Source organism: Idiotropiscis lumnitzeri, chromosome 21 (genome assembly GCF_059441095.1).
Source record: "Idiotropiscis lumnitzeri isolate Australia: NSW breed Sydney's pygmy pipehorse chromosome 21, RoL_Ilum_1.0, whole genome shotgun sequence".
Lineage (NCBI taxonomy): Eukaryota > Metazoa > Chordata > Actinopteri > Syngnathiformes > Syngnathidae > Idiotropiscis > Idiotropiscis lumnitzeri.
The window spans coordinates 2,160,216-2,179,759 of NC_142411.1; the positions used below are offsets into that span (position 1 = coordinate 2,160,216).

General features: G+C 50.6%; 1 protein-coding gene across 12 annotated transcripts in view; it reads right to left on the reverse strand.

Moving 5' to 3' along the window:
• LOC148316410 (otoferlin-like) overlaps positions 1-19,544 on the reverse strand; it is a 79,306-nt gene that overhangs the window by 12,887 nt on the left and 46,875 nt on the right. For 11 of the 12 annotated variants that reach the window (XM_088286444.1, XM_088286439.1, XM_088286441.1 and 8 more), the window contains 21 exons: positions 19,229-19,299; positions 18,756-18,882; positions 18,630-18,684; positions 18,223-18,354; positions 17,657-17,719; positions 17,478-17,562; positions 17,154-17,313; positions 16,776-16,962; positions 16,290-16,476; positions 15,993-16,216; positions 14,945-15,053; positions 14,662-14,848; positions 14,383-14,503; positions 14,040-14,140; positions 13,849-13,939; positions 13,430-13,546; positions 13,129-13,281; positions 12,872-13,064; positions 12,686-12,810; positions 12,477-12,611; positions 11,644-11,805 (listed from right to left, as the gene is read on the reverse strand). In XM_088286444.1, the coding sequence (XP_088142570.1) occupies positions 11,644-11,805; positions 12,477-12,611; positions 12,686-12,810; positions 12,872-13,064; positions 13,129-13,281; positions 13,430-13,546; positions 13,849-13,939; positions 14,040-14,140; positions 14,383-14,503; positions 14,662-14,848; positions 14,945-15,053; positions 15,993-16,216; positions 16,290-16,476; positions 16,776-16,962; positions 17,154-17,313; positions 17,478-17,562; positions 17,657-17,719; positions 18,223-18,354; positions 18,630-18,684; positions 18,756-18,882; positions 19,229-19,299 (2,785 nt within the window). The remainder of the gene's footprint in view (positions 1-11,643; positions 11,806-12,476; positions 12,612-12,685; positions 12,811-12,871; positions 13,065-13,128; positions 13,282-13,429; positions 13,547-13,848; positions 13,940-14,039; positions 14,141-14,382; positions 14,504-14,661; positions 14,849-14,944; positions 15,054-15,992; positions 16,217-16,289; positions 16,477-16,775; positions 16,963-17,153; positions 17,314-17,477; positions 17,563-17,656; positions 17,720-18,222; positions 18,355-18,629; positions 18,685-18,755; positions 18,883-19,228; positions 19,300-19,544) is intronic. The other variant, XM_088286440.1, reaches the window with a different exon arrangement.

Sequence of the window (19,544 nt, forward strand, 5' to 3'; positions counted from 1 at the left end):
AGGTCGAGGGAGTCTCACTGGGGTTCTCTCGCCACACAAACCTCATGAGTGGTTTATCCTCATCCAGCAACAGGACCTGGTGGAACATGCGTCTAATGTCACCGCTGATCGCCGTCTGCTCCTGGCGAAAGCGCATCATGACTCCGAGCAGGGAAGGAGTCAGCGTCGGGCCAGGGAGCAGGTGCTTGTTTAGGTTTTGTTCGCGAACCTGGAAGCTACAGTTGAATACAACTCGATTCTTGCCATTGTGTTTCACGTTATGATGTGGGAGGTACCAAGACTCGGCGGTAGCTTCCTCCTCCGCAGGTTCCAATTTCTTGACCAATCCGGACTCAATTAGCTTCCTCATTTCTTCGGCGTAAGCAGCTGCTGATTCTGGGTCCTTACTCAGCCTCTTCTCTGTGCTTCGCAAGCAGGGCATGGCCACTTCACGTGAGACGCGGAAGGTTGGCATAGGTTCCTTCCGCAGTAGCGGTGTGGCATAGCGAAGGGCGCCACGCATCTCTACACGACGGGTATTCTCATTCAGAAGTGCTATGGCCATCTCATCTTCTTTGGAGCGCATGTGCAGCTTTGCATTCTTAAACGGAGTAACATCCAGTTGCCATAACTTACGAACGTTCTCCAGAAGGACACCGTCGTCGTGTTCAACTCCGAGGAAGTGAGTCCGGGTGTGGCTGGTCTCGTGGCTCTTGAGGTGGATGGGGCCTTGAAGAGTCCAGCCAAGTGGGGTGTCCAGGGCAAACGGACAGCCATTCGGGCCCGGGAGAATGCGCCTTGGGAGGGTCAGCTTCGCGTAATCAGACCCAAGTAGGATAGTTGGTGCTACTTCCTCTTCTTGATCAAGACACAACTCCGACAGATGGGGGTACCTCGTCTTGAGCGCCTTCATAGGATATCCGTATTTCGAAAGACTCAATCCGGCGGCCGTGAACACATTGCGCAAGGGGTGCGCCTCTCCTGGTCGTCCCCTTGCCATGATTTCCAGGGACACTTTCTCACCCGCGACTTGGGTGGGCTTAGGACTGACGGTAAGGATCTTCATCTGATAAGGAAGGCCTTTAAGTCCCAAAGCGATGGCTGCTTCCTTAAGGAGAAGGGTGTGCTCTGCACCATCGTCGATGATTGCATAGGTTGACATCTCTTTACTGTCATGGCGTAGGACAACAGGCACCATCTTGAGTAACACTCGGGGGTTGTGGCCACGCGCTGGGCCTACGTAGTAGGTGCGACCCTCCTCAGTCTCAATGGATGGGTCTTGGGGGGACTCCTCAGTCTCTGGCTGAGCTTCTCTTGTGTTGATGTCGTGAAGGACTGTGAGGTGTGTCCTACCACATTCCTTTATGCGGCAAGGCTTCTTCAGTGTGCACTGTTTGGCCATATGTTCACGTGCGCATCTCCAACACCGCTTGTTGTCTTTGATCCACTGTTTCCTTTCATCAGTGTTCTTCTTCTTGAACTCAGGACAGCGGTCAAGCCAGTGCGACTCCGAGCAACACGGGCAAGGTGGTGGAGGTCTCTTATCGCCCTGCAGGGTGCCACCCGGTTTCCTTTGGGGCACGTCCTTCTCTTTGGTCTCAGCCTCTGGGATGGTCGTCAACACTCGGGCGGATCCTTCCCTCTTGTTGAAGGCTCGAGCAGACCGTTCGTTTCTGTTGTTCTTCTGCTCATCTTTCTTAGGGAGACGGATGTGCTTCACCTCGCCTCGGAGAAAGTCAGACAGCTCCTCTAAGCTGGCTGCTGGCTGATCAGGGTATAGCTGGTCATGGCGCCGTCTGAATCGCTCCTCTCTGTGTCGGGGAAGCTTCCTTATAAAGCGCTCAACAGTGGAGCCTGTGTTCAGTTCCCTGGCTCCAGTTGATCCTTGTAGCTTCAGCATTGTAACAAGGGAACGGATGCGGAGGGCATAGTCGTCCAGGGCTGCATCACTTCTGATGTCACCTAACTCTCCAAGTGCCTCAACCTCATCAAGGATGTGGTCCCATGGACATCCCCAGCGACGGTCCAGTTCACGAATGCTGTCGGTGTAGGGGGTGAGGGACTTGGCGTGGGAGAAACACAATCTCTTAGCTATTGGTAGCTTGCAGTGTAGATGGAGCGTTAGCCACTTCTGCTGCTCACTGTGATATGCCTGTGGTTCTCCTAACAGGTACTCTAGGCTCAGACGCATCTCCCTGTAGTTCTCCCTGTCGTCTAAGGTGAAGAAAGGGACGATTGAGCCGGGCGGATGAAGAGGGAGCGGGTCATATTGCCGGGCACTGTGACGGGTTGCTTGCGAGGGTGTGGAGGGGGAAAGCGGCGGAGTGTATTGCACTGGACAATCTAGCAAAGAGCCTCGGCGTTGGTTGAGCTCCTGTTGCTCATTCTCAGGGGCGCGCTGGGGGGTTTGGCATGTGGTACATAACCCTTCCTTATTCTTCTCACTGTCGTGCGGGGAACCCGGCCTAGGGCGCGTTCTTAATATCTGTTCGGGGGGCTCGGGCTCTGATCGGCGGACAAACGCTAGCTTGGCGAGTTCCAAGTTCTGGGCAGTCGCCTTTTGTAGTGCCTCCGCCGTGATCTGTGCTTGTCTCTCTAAGCGCTCCTTGTCAGCGCGGGCTTCTTGTCGCAGGCGCTCCTTGTCCGCGCGAGCTTCTTGTCGCAGGCGCTCCTCTCTGGCGAGACCATCCTGGCGCAGATGCTCCTGGGTGTCAATCATCTGCTGGATTAGCTTCTCTGAGAGTGCACTTGCAATGCTTGATCGTTCTGATCGGTGACTACGATAACTACCTGTTCGGATGCTACGGACGCTGCCCTGTCGGCTGTGGGATGAATGAGATTTCCTAGGTTTGCCTTGGGAATTGGAGTCGGTGAAGAACTCTCCTGGTTGGAAGTTTAGGGGGTTGGGCCCATCTGGTGGAACCACAATATCGGGAGGAATCATCTCCTCGCCGGTCGGCGAGCAGGCATCTCCTGCTGCATCCTCTTCTTCGCTTGGCAGTGGGGGAGGGGATGGTGGACTAGCTTGTGTAAACAGCTCAAGCCCTGGTGCTACAGTAGCACCCTTAGTCTGTTGTGTGTTGCTCTGTACGCTGCTGGGGCTATCATTCTCGTCTGGCGTGCCCAGGTGATAGTCCGCTAGCTTGGTTGGTAATCGGCGCTCTCGGGAAGAGCGTGTTGGTACTTCAGGGGAAGGGGTTGGGGGGCTAAGAGTGTGACTCTCTAACTCTTTGGACATCCTACCTAGTTCAGATCCGGCTCGAAGGACCAAAATGTGCCGGAGCCTATAGAGGACTGTATATTTACCTGAGGTGATGACCTATTTACCAAATTAACAATCGAATAATTTACTCTTCACTTGTCGCTATAATAATTGAGGGAAATTAACATGCAATAATGACAATCACTTAGGCACAATAACACCATGAATATTTAATTAGCAAGAATACACATTTAATATTCTTAGAAATAATTATTCAGCCAAATTACAATATCCAATTCACCCTTATATAAATGCAGTTGAACTCAATGTCCTTGTATAACATTAAATGGTACCAATTTGATGCACGGGTTGGTGGAGCTTATGAATGGAGGCTGACGTTGTGGAAATCCTCCCCTTTGATGTATTCCAAGCTATGCGCGGCGAAGAAGGTAGATCCAAGTGCGCAATTCTCGAGGGGGGGGGGTAGAATGCGCCGGTGCGAGCGGAGAATTGTCTTAATCCGAGAGGGGGGGGGGCGGCGACGGTCGATCCTCAATCCGAGAGGGGGGGGGGGGCGAAGGTCGATCCTCACTGGCGAGGGAAAGGCTTGGGTGAATTGTCCGAGTACAACGGGGCTCTGCCGCGAGGGGAATGGCTGTACTTAGCCCGCTGAAGCTAACTAGCCCGGATGCTCGCTAGCTCGATCTCCGACAGAGACGCCACACACAAGGCGGCACAATCCTCCGCGCCGAAACCTCCTTTTCTGAGGCGACACTTCGTTCGTTGGATGACGTGGGTTAACGTCGCCGATCCACTTTGCTGGCGTTCGAGTTAGGGATCCTTCTCGGCGATGAGAACGGATATTTCCAACTGACTTCTTGCCGCGACTCGCACACTTCCTTCTCTTCTCGTCAAGTGCACACTTCCTTTCTTCAAGTGTACAATCTATCTAGTCATCAATCGGGATCGCGCGAGACATCCCGCGACCGGCAAATCAGCACATTGTCCATCATATGCGCCACACCAACATCAAAGGCAAACAGTATTAACAATACAGCAGAATGTCAAACGATGCACAATTATTAATCATATAACTGTGTATATCATAAAGCCAAAACAAATAACATTCATTCAGAAAATATTCCCTTCCTAATCAGAACTCAAATGGGTGATTCTATAAACATGCAAACCTTCAGCACAGCCGCCCCCTGATTTACGGGAAGGAAATCAGTTTTAAATGAAGGTTTGCTATCAAGTAGGAGCAGGGTCGGAGTGCGGGGGGAGCTCGATTAGGCGGGCCACTGGTCGGTGGTAGGTTCTATGGCCGGTGTCTACCATAGCTGAGCGGACTTTTCCATCCTTTCCCTTGATGACTGTCTTCACTCTGCCCAGGAGCCAATGCGCTCTGGGTAGCGCTGGATCCACTATCATGACGGGAGTGCCAATCTCCAAGTTACTGCGTTCTCTTTGCCACTTGCGACGGCATTGCATATTGGGAAGATACTCGGAGGTGTACCTCTTCCAGAACTGGTCAGCTATGGCCTGACTGTACCTCCATGTACGATCACTGATGTCATCTGTTGATCCATAGGTGGCCAGGGGAAGAGCTGTGTCTGGCCGCCCCATGAGGAGGGAGTTTGGTGTGACGGGATCCAGGTCAGCCAGGTCACTACTCGTGTACCCCAACGGTTTAGAGTTCAGGATCGCTTCAACTTCGACCAATGCTGTGGCGAAAACTTCAGCTTTGGGAACCTGTCCTCCAAGTGCGAAGTTGAGAGCCGCTTTCACTGACTTGACCTCCCTTTCCCAGACTCCACCGAAATGGGGGGCGTTCGGAGGGTTGTACCGAAAATCAACTTGGAGGGGGGCGAGTTGTTTCTTCAGCTCCTCTGTCATGTCTTTATAATTCCTCTTCAACTCAACTTCCCCACCATGGAAGTTGGTCCCGTTGTCGGACAGGAGGACGCGGGGACGCCCTCTCCTCCCAGTGAAACGGCGGAAGGACATCAGAAAACTGGCGGCTGAGAGGTCCGCCAACACTTCCAGATGGATTGCATTTGAGGTGAGGCATTTGAAGACGATGCCCCATCGTTTGGTTGTCGCTCGTCCGACTTCAGCCCGGACAGAGAAGGGCCCGAAGCAATCCACCCCTGTGTGATGGAAGGGTGCTTTGTTGATCTGGAGACGGTCCACAGGGAGGTCAGACATCATAGGTACAACTGGCCTAGCTCTTAACTTGCGGCAGTCTGTGCACCTGCCCTGGTAACGACGTACCGCCTCCCGGCCACGGAGGATCCAATACCGCCTTCTCAACTCAGCAAACAGTCTCTCCGATCCAGGGTGATGCAATCGTGTGTCATGTTGACGGATCACCAGGTCAGTTACGGGGTGCTTCTGTGGCAGCAAGGTGGGGTGCTTAGTATCCTCGGTTAGACCCTGGGCCCTGCGTAGGCGACCTCCAACTCGTAGGAGACCCTTCTCATCCATCTCAGGGGCTAACTGTCTCAATCGGCTGTCATGAGGTAACTGCAACTTCCGTTCCAAACATGCCATTTCTTGGGGGAAGACCTCTCGCTGCACCTTCTGCAGCACAATGACCTCTGCGGCGGCATAGTCATCCGCTGTAAGGGGGGTCTTTTTGTCTTTGTTTGGACTCTGAGAGCGGAAGGTCCGCTCTTGGAGCTCCTCGATTGTTCTGCAGTCATCAATGTCTGGCCCGCCGGGAACTGCTGGTTCTCGGAGGCCCGTGAGATGACAAACTATGGATTTCTTAAGTTCCACATCCACTTCTGTGGGCTTTAGATCGGGATGGCGGGGCCACTCCGACTCAGGCTTGGTGAGATACTCGGGTCCTTGGTGGAAGAGATTGGGCAGAGCAAGTTGTGAAAGAGTCGTACCTCTGGTGATAACGTCAGCTGGGTTGACATCTGTTGCCACGTACCGCCAGCAGGTAGATCCAACTAGGTCCTGAATTTCGGTGACCCGTGTTCCCACAAAGATCTTGTACTTGCATGAAGTCGACTGGATCCACTGAATGACTGTGGTCGAGTCCGACCACATTGACACCTCGTGTTCCTTGAGGTGTAGCTCCTCCTGCAACAGGCGTCCCATCTGTGCTCCACTGACTGCGGCGCATAGTTCCAGACGGGGAATTGATTGGAGCTTCTTTGGCGCGACTCGGCTCCGAGCGAGGGCGAATGACATATGGATTGTGCCGTTGGGCTCGACCGCACGTAGGTAAGCTACTGCCCCATAGGCGAGCTCGGAGGCATCGCAGAAGATGTGCAGGGAGACTTGGCTATCCTTCCAGCACACACCGGGGGGAAAGTAGCGTCTGGGGAAGTTGATTTCTCTGAGAGCAGGGAGCTCCTCTTCCCACTCGGACCACCTGGCTCCGAGTGACTCCGGGAGGGGGTCATCCCAGCCCCTCTTCTCAGTCCACAGCTCCCTCACTAGCATCTTTGCTCGGGTGGTGAATGGATTGATGTAGCCGAGGGGGTCGTATTGGCTGGCCATGGTTCGGTAGATTGCACGCATCGTGACATAACGGTGGGGCTCAATCTCTTTACACCGATAGCACAGTCTATCTGATTTGAAGTTCCACAGAAGGCCCAATGTCATCTCATGTACATCGTCACTCGACTGAGTGACCCAAGTCTCGCTGCTGTTAGACTTTGCTTCGGCGGGGAGGTCTCTCAAGACTTCAGGGTCATTGCTTGCCCACTGGCAAACATCAAAGCCAGCGGTGGCCAGGTGGGCACGCAGATCGGAAATCAGGCGACGTGCCTCTTCTGGGGTCTCAGTGCTGTGGAGACAGTTATCCACGTAAAAACTGTTCAGGACTACATCAGCTACTCCTTCAGGTACAGCTCCCTCCTTCACATGGGCCTGCAGAGCATATGTGGCGCAGCATGGGCTGCAGGTGGTCCCGAATGGAAGCACTTCCCACTGGTAGGTCGAGGGAGTCTCACTGGGGTTCTCTCGCCACACAAACCTCATGAGTGGTTTATCCTCATCCAGCAACAGGACCTGGTGGAACATGCGTCTAATGTCACCGCTGATCGCCGTCTGCTCCTGGCGAAAGCGCATCATGACTCCGAGCAGGGAAGGAGTCAGCGTCGGGCCAGGGAGCAGGTGCTTGTTTAGGTTTTGTTCGCGAACCTGGAAGCTACAGTTGAATACAACTCGATTCTTGCCATTGTGTTTCACGTTATGATGTGGGAGGTACCAAGACTCGGCGGTAGCTTCCTCCTCCGCAGGTTCCAATTTCTTGACCAATCCGGACTCAATTAGCTTCCTCATTTCTTCGGCGTAAGCAGCTGCTGATTCTGGGTCCTTACTCAGCCTCTTCTCTGTGCTTCGCAAGCAGGGCATGGCCACTTCACGTGAGACGCGGAAGGTTGGCATAGGTTCCTTCCGCAGTAGCGGTGTGGCATAGCGAAGGGCGCCACGCATCTCTACACGACGGGTATTCTCATTCAGAAGTGCTATGGCCATCTCATCTTCTTTGGAGCGCATGTGCAGCTTTGCATTCTTAAACGGAGTAACATCCAGTTGCCATAACTTACGAACGTTCTCCAGAAGGACACCGTCGTCGTGTTCAACTCCGAGGAAGTGAGTCCGGGTGTGGCTGGTCTCGTGGCTCTTGAGGTGGATGGGGCCTTGAAGAGTCCAGCCAAGTGGGGTGTCCAGGGCAAACGGACAGCCATTCGGGCCCGGGAGAATGCGCCTTGGGAGGGTCAGCTTCGCGTAATCAGACCCAAGTAGGATAGTTGGTGCTACTTCCTCTTCTTGATCAAGACACAACTCCGACAGATGGGGGTACCTCGTCTTGAGCGCCTTCATAGGATATCCGTATTTCGAAAGACTCAATCCGGCGGCCGTGAACACATTGCGCAAGGGGTGCGCCTCTCCTGGTCGTCCCCTTGCCATGATTTCCAGGGACACTTTCTCACCCGCGACTTGGGTGGGCTTAGGACTGACGGTAAGGATCTTCATCTGATAAGGAAGGCCTTTAAGTCCCAAAGCGATGGCTGCTTCCTTAAGGAGAAGGGTGTGCTCTGCACCATCGTCGATGATTGCATAGGTTGACATCTCTTTACTGTCATGGCGTAGGACAACAGGCACCATCTTGAGTAACACTCGGGGGTTGTGGCCACGCGCTGGGCCTACGTAGTAGGTGCGACCCTCCTCAGTCTCAATGGATGGGTCTTGGGGGGACTCCTCAGTCTCTGGCTGAGCTTCTCTTGTGTTGATGTCGTGAAGGACTGTGAGGTGTGTCCTACCACATTCCTTTATGCGGCAAGGCTTCTTCAGTGTGCACTGTTTGGCCATATGTTCACGTGCGCATCTCCAACACCGCTTGTTGTCTTTGATCCACTGTTTCCTTTCATCAGTGTTCTTCTTCTTGAACTCAGGACAGCGGTCAAGCCAGTGCGACTCCGAGCAACACGGGCAAGGTGGTGGAGGTCTCTTATCGCCCTGCAGGGTGCCACCCGGTTTCCTTTGGGGCACGTCCTTCTCTTTGGTCTCAGCCTCTGGGATGGTCGTCAACACTCGGGCGGATCCTTCCCTCTTGTTGAAGGCTCGAGCAGACCGTTCGTTTCTGTTGTTCTTCTGCTCATCTTTCTTAGGGAGACGGATGTGCTTCACCTCGCCTCGGAGAAAGTCAGACAGCTCCTCTAAGCTGGCTGCTGGCTGATCAGGGTATAGCTGGTCATGGCGCCGTCTGAATCGCTCCTCTCTGTGTCGGGGAAGCTTCCTTATAAAGCGCTCAACAGTGGAGCCTGTGTTCAGTTCCCTGGCTCCAGTTGATCCTTGTAGCTTCAGCATTGTAACAAGGGAACGGATGCGGAGGGCATAGTCGTCCAGGGCTGCATCACTTCTGATGTCACCTAACTCTCCAAGTGCCTCAACCTCATCAAGGATGTGGTCCCATGGACATCCCCAGCGACGGTCCAGTTCACGAATGCTGTCGGTGTAGGGGGTGAGGGACTTGGCGTGGGAGAAACACAATCTCTTAGCTATTGGTAGCTTGCAGTGTAGATGGAGCGTTAGCCACTTCTGCTGCTCACTGTGATATGCCTGTGGTTCTCCTAACAGGTACTCTAGGCTCAGACGCATCTCCCTGTAGTTCTCCCTGTCGTCTAAGGTGAAGAAAGGGACGATTGAGCCGGGCGGATGAAGAGGGAGCGGGTCATATTGCCGGGCACTGTGACGGGTTGCTTGCGAGGGTGTGGAGGGGGAAAGCGGCGGAGTGTATTGCACTGGACAATCTAGCAAAGAGCCTCGGCGTTGGTTGAGCTCCTGTTGCTCATTCTCAGGGGCGCGCTGGGGGGTTTGGCATGTGGTACATAACCCTTCCTTATTCTTCTCACTGTCGTGCGGGGAACCCGGCCTAGGGCGCGTTCTTAATATCTGTTCGGGGGGCTCGGGCTCTGATCGGCGGACAAACGCTAGCTTGGCGAGTTCCAAGTTCTGGGCAGTCGCCTTTTGTAGTGCCTCCGCCGTGATCTGTGCTTGTCTCTCTAAGCGCTCCTTGTCAGCGCGGGCTTCTTGTCGCAGGCGCTCCTTGTCCGCGCGAGCTTCTTGTCGCAGGCGCTCCTCTCTGGCGAGACCATCCTGGCGCAGATGCTCCTGGGTGTCAATCATCTGCTGGATTAGCTTCTCTGAGAGTGCACTTGCAATGCTTGATCGTTCTGATCGGTGACTACGATAACTACCTGTTCGGATGCTACGGACGCTGCCCTGTCGGCTGTGGGATGAATGAGATTTCCTAGGTTTGCCTTGGGAATTGGAGTCGGTGAAGAACTCTCCTGGTTGGAAGTTTAGGGGGTTGGGCCCATCTGGTGGAACCACAATATCGGGAGGAATCATCTCCTCGCCGGTCGGCGAGCAGGCATCTCCTGCTGCATCCTCTTCTTCGCTTGGCAGTGGGGGAGGGGATGGTGGACTAGCTTGTGTAAACAGCTCAAGCCCTGGTGCTACAGTAGCACCCTTAGTCTGTTGTGTGTTGCTCTGTACGCTGCTGGGGCTATCATTCTCGTCTGGCGTGCCCAGGTGATAGTCCGCTAGCTTGGTTGGTAATCGGCGCTCTCGGGAAGAGCGTGTTGGTACTTCAGGGGAAGGGGTTGGGGGGCTAAGAGTGTGACTCTCTAACTCTTTGGACATCCTACCTAGTTCAGATCCGGCTCGAAGGACCAAAATGTGCCGGAGCCTATAGAGGACTGTATATTTACCTGAGGTGATGACCTATTTACCAAATTAACAATCGAATAATTTACTCTTCACTTGTCGCTATAATAATTGAGGGAAATTAACATGCAATAATGACAATCACTTAGGCACAATAACACCATGAATATTTAATTAGCAAGAATACACATTTAATATTCTTAGAAATAATTATTCAGCCAAATTACAATATCCAATTCACCCTTATATAAATGCAGTTGAACTCAATGTCCTTGTATAACATTAAATGGTACCAATTTGATGCACGGGTTGGTGGAGCTTATGAATGGAGGCTGACGTTGTGGAAATCCTCCCCTTTGATGTATTCCAAGCTATGCGCGGCGAAGAAGGTAGATCCAAGTGCGCAATTCTCGAGGGGGGGGGGTAGAATGCGCCGGTGCGAGCGGAGAATTGTCTTAATCCGAGAGGGGGGGGGCGGCGACGGTCGATCCTCAATCCGAGAGGGGGGGGGGGGCGAAGGTCGATCCTCACTGGCGAGGGAAAGGCTTGGGTGAATTGTCCGAGTACAACGGGGCTCTGCCGCGAGGGGAATGGCTGTACTTAGCCCGCTGAAGCTAACTAGCCCGGATGCTCGCTAGCTCGATCTCCGACAGAGACGCCACACACAAGGCGGCACAATCCTCCGCGCCGAAACCTCCTTTTCTGAGGCGACACTTCGTTCGTTGGATGACGTGGGTTAACGTCGCCGATCCACTTTGCTGGCGTTCGAGTTAGGGATCCTTCTCGGCGATGAGAACGGATATTTCCAACTGACTTCTTGCCGCGACTCGCACACTTCCTTCTCTTCTCGTCAAGTGCACACTTCCTTTCTTCAAGTGTACAATCTATCTAGTCATCAATCGGGATCGCGCGAGACATCCCGCGACCGGCAAATCAGCACATTGTCCATCATATGCGCCACACCAACATCAAAGGCAAACAGTATTAACAATACAGCAGAATGTCAAACGATGCACAATTATTAATCATATAACTGTGTATATCATAAAGCCAAAACAAATAACATTCATTCAGAAAATATTCCCTTCCTAATCAGAACTCAAATGGGTGATTCTATAAACATGCAAACCTTCAGCACACAGAAGTTCATTTTAACTGAGCTTTGAGTCCAACTCCGAAATAAGGTTGGAGAAAAAAAGAAAAGGGAAACCTATTTGTCGAGGATTGGGTACAAATTCGGTCCAAATCATTGTCAGGTTGTGATTTACCTGAAGGAGCTCAAAGGCAGCCAGCAGTTCTCCCGCAGTGCAGTTCCCTCTGTAAATCTGAAAGTACTCCAGCTGGGGCGGAAACCTCGGGGGGCCGTAGTGCTCGTCGCACATCTTGATGGTGGGCTTGGCGAATGTCCGACCGATGAACTCCGCCTTGCCCTGCACACGGCATGACGATGGGCAGTGGGAGACAGTCACAAGGGGCGACGGGAGTTAGGAGACAATGTGAGCGGGTGCAGTTTGCACTGCGACCACTTGGTGGCAGTGTTGCTTTAGATGTTTATGGAAAGCGGGTGGAAAGGGAGGGTTAAGCTTGTTGAACAATTTGTCGTAATTTGATTGTTAAAATGGCCACTTTTTTTTTTTTTTTTTTACAGTTTCCATGGGAATGAAAAGGAATTTGAGGACTTTCACTTGGACAAACTAGAGATTTTTAGGGATTTTTTTTATATTTGAAGAATTGTACCACTTTTGGGACATTACACTTTACAGCCAAAATCAAAGTTCCTCTTAATTCCAATGCAAAGTGTGACATTTAGAATATCCCCCAAATTCCCAAGGAAAAATTCATATGCACCACCGAACAGAACAGAGCTGGAATGCAAATGTTCCGACTGAATTTGAGCATTCGCAGCCGTCCGTTCATGCTACATCAGTCGTATGTCAGACCCCAATTAAACTTTGTGTCACACTCTATTTGAGATCAGGCGGGATGTGGTGGGGAGGGGCACAGAAGGTCCAAACACGGATGGAGAGCAAAGGAATTTCATGAGCATCAAGAGTCGACCGTTGTTTGTTTCTCTCTGATGTCGCTGAGAAGTAAATCCTACCACTGTGTCTTGGTCGTAAATTTCCACCACGATGATTGGCGGGTCATCTCGAAGCTCGCCGGCTTCCCCAAACAGCTCCACATGGTCGAAAACCAGCAGCTGGTCCCAAGTGGGGCACAGGGTCTCGCTCAGAACCTGAAAATGCCTCATTGAGCACTTTAGGAACAAACTACATTCCCAATTTGCCAAGCATGCAAGTGTTTATTCACCTCGGTGACCTGACTATGTGTGGAGAAGAAGACCCTGGCGAAGGGGTCGGAGAGGCCGCTGCTGTCGGCGGCGAACAGACTTCGCGCTTGGTACATGTGCGCTCTCAGCTGGAAGACTTGCTTCACTGTCGGCCACGACAAAAACCTCAGAAAGTATCTTGACGAAAAGCCCGAGCGTGCACTTACTGTTGTACACGAGGCTGACGGGTGGCGCGGAGTGAAGATAAGGGGCGCTTTTCGCCACTTTAACCTCCTCAAAACCGTTGGGAAGACCACACAGGAATTCTTTTCGTTGCTTATTGAGACCGAGCCACAAGTACAACTCCAGCTTCGCCTGAACGGTCCAACCGGCGGGGCCGAATCCTTTTTTACCGGGCAGCTGTGGACAGGAGGGAGGAAGTCACTTGGAAATCAAATTTATTGTCTCGGGCTTCGCGACATACCTTGAGAAAGACAGCTTTGACTTTTGCGCAGTCTCTCCCCGTCTCCTCCTCCACGACCGAGTAGAGGATGTCTTTGGACGGAATGCGGGCGTACGCGATGCGTTTATTGTTGCTCATCATCCACACAAAAACATCCGGGATGCTGTGTTGAGGCTGGACAAGAATCAGTTGATGACTCCTCGGATACGAGAGCCAACAGAAATTCAATGTTCAGGTATTGTTTACTAAACGCCTCTCTGACTTTTGACCTCGTGAGAATGCTTTACGGATGACAGTTTCTGTTCCGCGTACAAATGTTTACCTCGTCGGCGAGGAAGCGAAGCCGCAGCAGGAAGTTTTGCACCAGCTTTAATTTGTCTCTCACGGAGTTTTTCTTCACTTGCGTCCTCATTTGTTTGGCCTGCTGGCCCATGTTGTCCTGCACAAAACAACCATCCATGTCTTTTTAAAAAAAAATCATTATTTTAAAAATAATTCTTACTATAAATATAAATAAAATAAAATAAAAATTGAAGTATTACTACAGATCATGTTATTAACATGCCAACTCGACACAGGAAGGCCGGAAGGTTTTTTTTTTTTACATGATGTCAATTTTGGGTGTCAGGTTGACTGCTTTGGCTGCCGTACGCATGTGTGATGTCGCTCACCGTGCTCAGAGAGTTGGTGTGAATGCTCAGACGCATGCAAAATTAGCGGGAACATGTGCGTCACGGTTACCATTTCTCTCATGCAGGACTTGAGCCGTTCCCGATCCAGTTTGGTTCGACCTGCCTGGTTTAAGTCCTTGTTCGCCAAAGTCACAAAGCGACTGGGAAAAGAGCAAAAAAAAACAAAATTTTTTCAAATTTCTCTGCAAAGTATTGCGTGATGGCAAAACATGTTGAGTGATGTGACGCAACGGCGCCGACCCGCAGCCAAAGCTCAGTTCCTCCAGAACCCCCCTGAGTCGGCGCTCCGGAAAGGCCTTCTCGGTCTTGATGATCTCCTGAACGTCGTTTACGCCTTCCTCCTGCGCGCAAACAGAGAGCAGCATACGTGACACAAAAATGTCAAACTAATTCTTCACTTCAGCAGCTAGTTGATGACCTCAGAAGTGGCCCAAAAGTACCACGATGACCGGGTCATGATTTCTGGCCCACTTTGATGTCTGAGTGGGCTCATAATTCGCCGTCATTCTGATTCCTTAAAAACCTCCAGAAGATTTGAACCACGCATAGCGATGCGTTTTTTTGGGCCGAACAGAATACTGACCAGCTTGTCGGCAATCTTGTCCATCATGTTGGAGTTGTACAGTCGCCGTCGCCGGTCCTGCCACCAACTCTTGATGTACACACACGGTTTCTTCTCAAAATAGGGAAGGTGGAAGTAATTTCTGTCAAGTTGAGGGAAAAAATTTCAGGATAAACTTCTTGCCACCAAAACACTCTTTTGACACTTGCACTTCAAAATCTTTGGCTTTCTTGTAAATTAATCTTGGGGCCCAAAATTTCGCCTCCTGGGAAATGTCGGCGGCGAGTAGCTCGATCGGACCTATCTGTGATGACGGGCTTCATGACGGGCGTGCAGGAGACCGACTCCAGGTCGCCTTCGTCATCCGCCTCGTCTTCGCTGGAGTTTTGGACCAGCTCGCTGTCCTCGTCGTCGTCGCCGTCATCCTTTTTCTTTTTCCTCGACGACGACGGCTTGCTCGTGCCGTCGATCTGGTTGCCATAGTTACCTTTGTTGGGGGCGTATCATCACATTGCTTTCAGGTTCAACCTTCTTATTTCTTTTGCTTCAAGAAGAAAGAAAAAAGAGAAAGCCGCTATTTTACCAATGGTGATCTCAAAAGTAATCGGCTTGTCACCAATCTTTCGGTCAATCATGGTGGCCTCCAGGAAGGCGCCGAAGAGGAAGAACTCCTCCATCTTGCCCGTGGCGCTCTGACAGAAAGGACACAGCGGCAACTTTTTTTAACTTCTCAACTTCCATTTGAGTGACGAAGAATCAATATCTGTCTTTGCCAGTTCGTGTGAGCATGCGATCTTTACTAAACCTTTACCAACATGGGGATTCGATTTGGAGCAGCCGATATCTGCAACTGCCGCTGCAGCGTTTGTTGCAACAACAACTTAACCGATTAACCAGATCAATGGCTCAAGGATTATATTATTTATTTCACTTTTGTCACAGGGCAGAGTTTTATGTTCAATCGATATTTGGACTTTATTTACAACACGTTTGCCTTTTGGTGGATTGTTTATGGGTGAGGCGTTGGCCGATACATAAGCTCTGAAAATATGCAATCCTGGAAATTTTATCATACATTTTATTTTATTATTACGTAAATTGTGCACTTATAAAGCATTTTTTTTCTTACATTGTTTTTTAAACTTGTGAAGGAGAAAAGAAAACAATCACTTCTTGATACTACAAAGCCACTGCAATGTTTATCTGTTAAAAAAAAAAAATAAAATTAAAAAAAATAATGGCAAGCACTAGCTTGTATCCACAAGACAAATATTTGGTTTATTATTTTTTTTTGGGGGGGAAAAAATAAATAAAATTAAAGACAAAAAAATAGTACACATCACACGTGTGTCATCATTTTTTTAAAATTCATTTGAACCACTTTTTTCATGTCACTGCAACTGTGAGCCGTCCTCGGGAAACTAATGAACCATTTCTTGAGCGGGGAAAGAGACGCATTTGACTTGAATGGCCTGATAGCGGCCAGATCATTTGCCTCAAGGCATTGTCGCGTCTCATATTTCGGCTCCATCTGGGCCGTTAACCGCGGCAATAAAGCAGTGGACTGTGGAGGGGGGATGAAGAAGGCTCTCATGGGCTTTGGACTCTTAATTAAATTGCTCTACTCTCACCTCCGAAATGTTGGAGATGGAATCCATCTGCACCTCGGTGGAGCTGAGGATCTCCGGGGAGGCGGTGTCCAGGATCTCCACGGCGATGGACAGCAGCAGACGGGCACGGAAGGAGACGCCCTCGCCAAGTCCATCGTTCAGGTCCTGGTGCTCGTCCATCAGGGTGTACTGGCGCGTGGAGCCGTACATGTTGGCCCAGGCCGGACCCAAAGTTGGCAAGAACCCTGGAGATTACATACGGGAGTGTTTCCGCTGTTGCCTCGTCAGCTTCACGTTTCGCTTCGCGTTTGACCTGACCTTTGTCACCATCGTTGGATATTTTGCGCAGGTCAACAAAGTGGGTTCCGATGGCAACGTCATTCACCTTATCGGAGTCACGGATTTGGACCTTCATGCGTTTGCAGAGCGGAGGGAAGAGCTCGGTGAAGACGATTTGCTCGTTCCAGATGGGTTCGTAACTGCTTTTCTGCACCGAGGTCTTCCCCTGTGGACGGTACATGCTTTTAAAATCCGGGGACGATTCTCCGTCCAAATCAGGACCGGTGAGGCTACAATACTCAGACAAAAGCAGCGGGGCACCTGGTTGTTCCCACTCATAGGAATTGGTGAAAATTCTTTGATAAGCGCAATGTCGGGCACGACCTTGGGCCCAAAAAAATGAAGATTTAATATTCAAGGGTTCCAATCCAATTCTTGATTGATTCACAACGAATCAAAGGCTCTGTCCCAATACTTTTGTCAAGCAGGCAGTGAGCCCAATTATGGAGGATTTCTTTCAATTACTTTCTGCCCAGAAAAGTGCACTTGAACGTAAGGATCCACCAGGTCCCGATTTTCTCCACCGAAGGCCTTCTTCACGTTGGCCATTATGTTGGTGTTCATCTTAGGAAGGCCCTCGGCGCGGTAGACCTTCACATAGAATCTCGCCCACTGACGCTCGGCCGGAATTCCCTCGGGGAGAAGCAGGTTCCTGAAAGCCCGAAAGTTAACAAATACAAACGAGAGAAGCTAAAAAGGTTGAGTGGAAAACATTCTCTCAATGTTTTCGATATGCAGGTCCACTTGTACTCCATTTTTGTAGTCCTCGCGAAGTCAAAGGAGGACTACATCATGGCCTACGAAATCGACTTTTCATTTGCGCTGACCGATCGTCTGGCCTACCCCTCGATGTCATCCTCATCCGTCTCGTTGGCCTTGTGCGGAGTCTTGATGTTGTCGCCTTTGCCCACCACGGCGATGTCGCATTTCAGGTAGCCTTTGCATCCCGTCGTGATATCAACCGGGTCGGACAGGATGGCCCACTTGTGGTAGAACTGGTGCTCTGCCATTGACCAAGAGACATACTGAATCAACAGCGCCGCCGCGGTTTGGAGCCGAAACGTGAACTCCGCTTCAACACGATTAATCGACAATCAATGCCACTCAATTGACCTTTCACGCCCATCTTCACTGTTATGATATTCTTATTTTGGGTTTCTCGCCTACCAGGTTGATGGTAAACAGTCCCAACATCCATCTTGAAGGTTCCCACCAAGGTTCCGCTCCGAAGAAGGTTTTTCGAGTGAATAACCTGAGCGCACAATGTACAATTAAATATTAAATAAGAAATGATTGTATGCATAAATCATGAATTTTACAGTCATACGTTGAGAGGTGGTCCTTACCGAGAGCTTCATGATCTTATCAAACATGACATCGGGAGGGACGTGGAAGTCGAAGACAAAGTACTGCAGAGAGAGGAGAAAATGAAAGATTATTTCATATCGTGTTGGCGGATACTAAAAGCTGCGATGGGGATCATTTCATAATAGTGTCCGCACCGAGTGTGAAGAAAGTCAATCTGGGAATCACATTTTAGAAAAGAAGCCAAGTAAGCACATTTGCTCTCATACACGGCGTGTATATCGCCTCCTTTCACAGCGCCAAGATATCCAGGAATGATAGAAAGCTCCACCGAAGGGTGAGGAAAAAACGTCTGTAAAGCTGCGAGGGCCATTATCCTGATCGGTTTACTTTCCAGTCGGTGTGCCCGCGGGGGTTTTTGTCACAGACTAAAGAATCGATAGCAGACAAGCGCGCTCGAATACTTCTTCTCTCCGCAGGACTCACGAGTCACAAGGTTGAGCTCAGCGTGACGCCGAGAAGCAGCTTGCCACGAAAGCGCACTTGGGAACAATCTTGAATTGACTACACATTTTTATTTTTTTTTGTAAAACATTGACAATCTCACCTCATTGTAGTAGGGGCAGTTGGTGGATTCCTTCATGGACGTGTACTTCTTCTCCTCGCCAATCTCCACGCACACCACGGGATCCATGTTGAGGCCAATGAGCTGGCGCGCCTCGATGATGGTGATGCTAATCTGATGGGAGACGACGATTGGTCAGAGCTGACGCGACGGGCAAGGACACAAGCCGAGCAGCTGGAACGTGAAGGTTTTAAATAAATCACACGAGTCATTAAGCTCCACGTAATCGAATGATTCTTTGTTTTTTCCCAGACTGTCTCCTGAGGCTAAACGAATACCCGCATTTGCACGACAAAGCCACGATGATCTTAAAATATCTCTAACCTTTAGATGAGATGAGGGGGAGACATCAAGGCTGGAAAGAAACATTGGCAAAAAAGAACGCAAACCTGGTAATCCACTGGTCGTCCAGAACTTGGTTCCATCTTGATGTCTGGTTTGGACCTGCACAAACGAGCGCAAACGTTTGAACTTTATGTTAACGTCGGGTTTAGTGTCGCGGCAAAAGTGCAGACCTTTTGTTGGAGATGTTGGTGGTGACGGCAGTGACAGAGGCCAGAGAAATGGCGTCCGGCTCCAACATTCCGGCGAGACGTATGGCTTTCCTGTCCAAGTCGTCCATGTCTAGCACCGCTGGCTCGTCTGAGGTTCAACCAGAAAATTATTCCCGATTTTGATAAAAAAATAATTAAAAAAAGACTTTAGTTCACTTGCAGTCCCAAAACATACGGCCTGTACGGTCCAACTCGGAGCACGGGTGACTGTAGAATAGACCATTTTAAATTTCGCACTTTTACGAGCACGTCTGTTATTAGAGGTATCATGCAACAGAATTTGACATTATTTTGCGTTTCAAGAAATAATTGGAACAACTTCACAGAATGGATTGTGCTTCAACTTTGGCAGCACTTTTGACACGCCCCCCCCCCAAAAAAAATGTACATATTGCTGGACATGGTCCAAATCGTCTCGGGACGTGTTCCGTTACCTTTCTTGTGCTCATCTTTTGAGCTCCTGATCTTGCCGAGCTTCATGGCTGCAAACACGCCTTTCCCTGATCTGTTGGGGAAGACAATGAGACAGAGGGGAAGTGACATCACAAACGTGTGCTTGCCAAACAAGGTCACTTTCAATCACCGGGCCCGACGCCACCAGACTGACTGACACTGATCAAGAGGCAACCAAACACCGCCGAGTCAATCATGGCGACTCGGCGCGTCATTGAAGTCCAGCCAGCGTAACTCGGGAGTTGTCACCGGCGACAATTGGTGAAAGCCACATTGACAAAAACAAGAGTGTCCGAT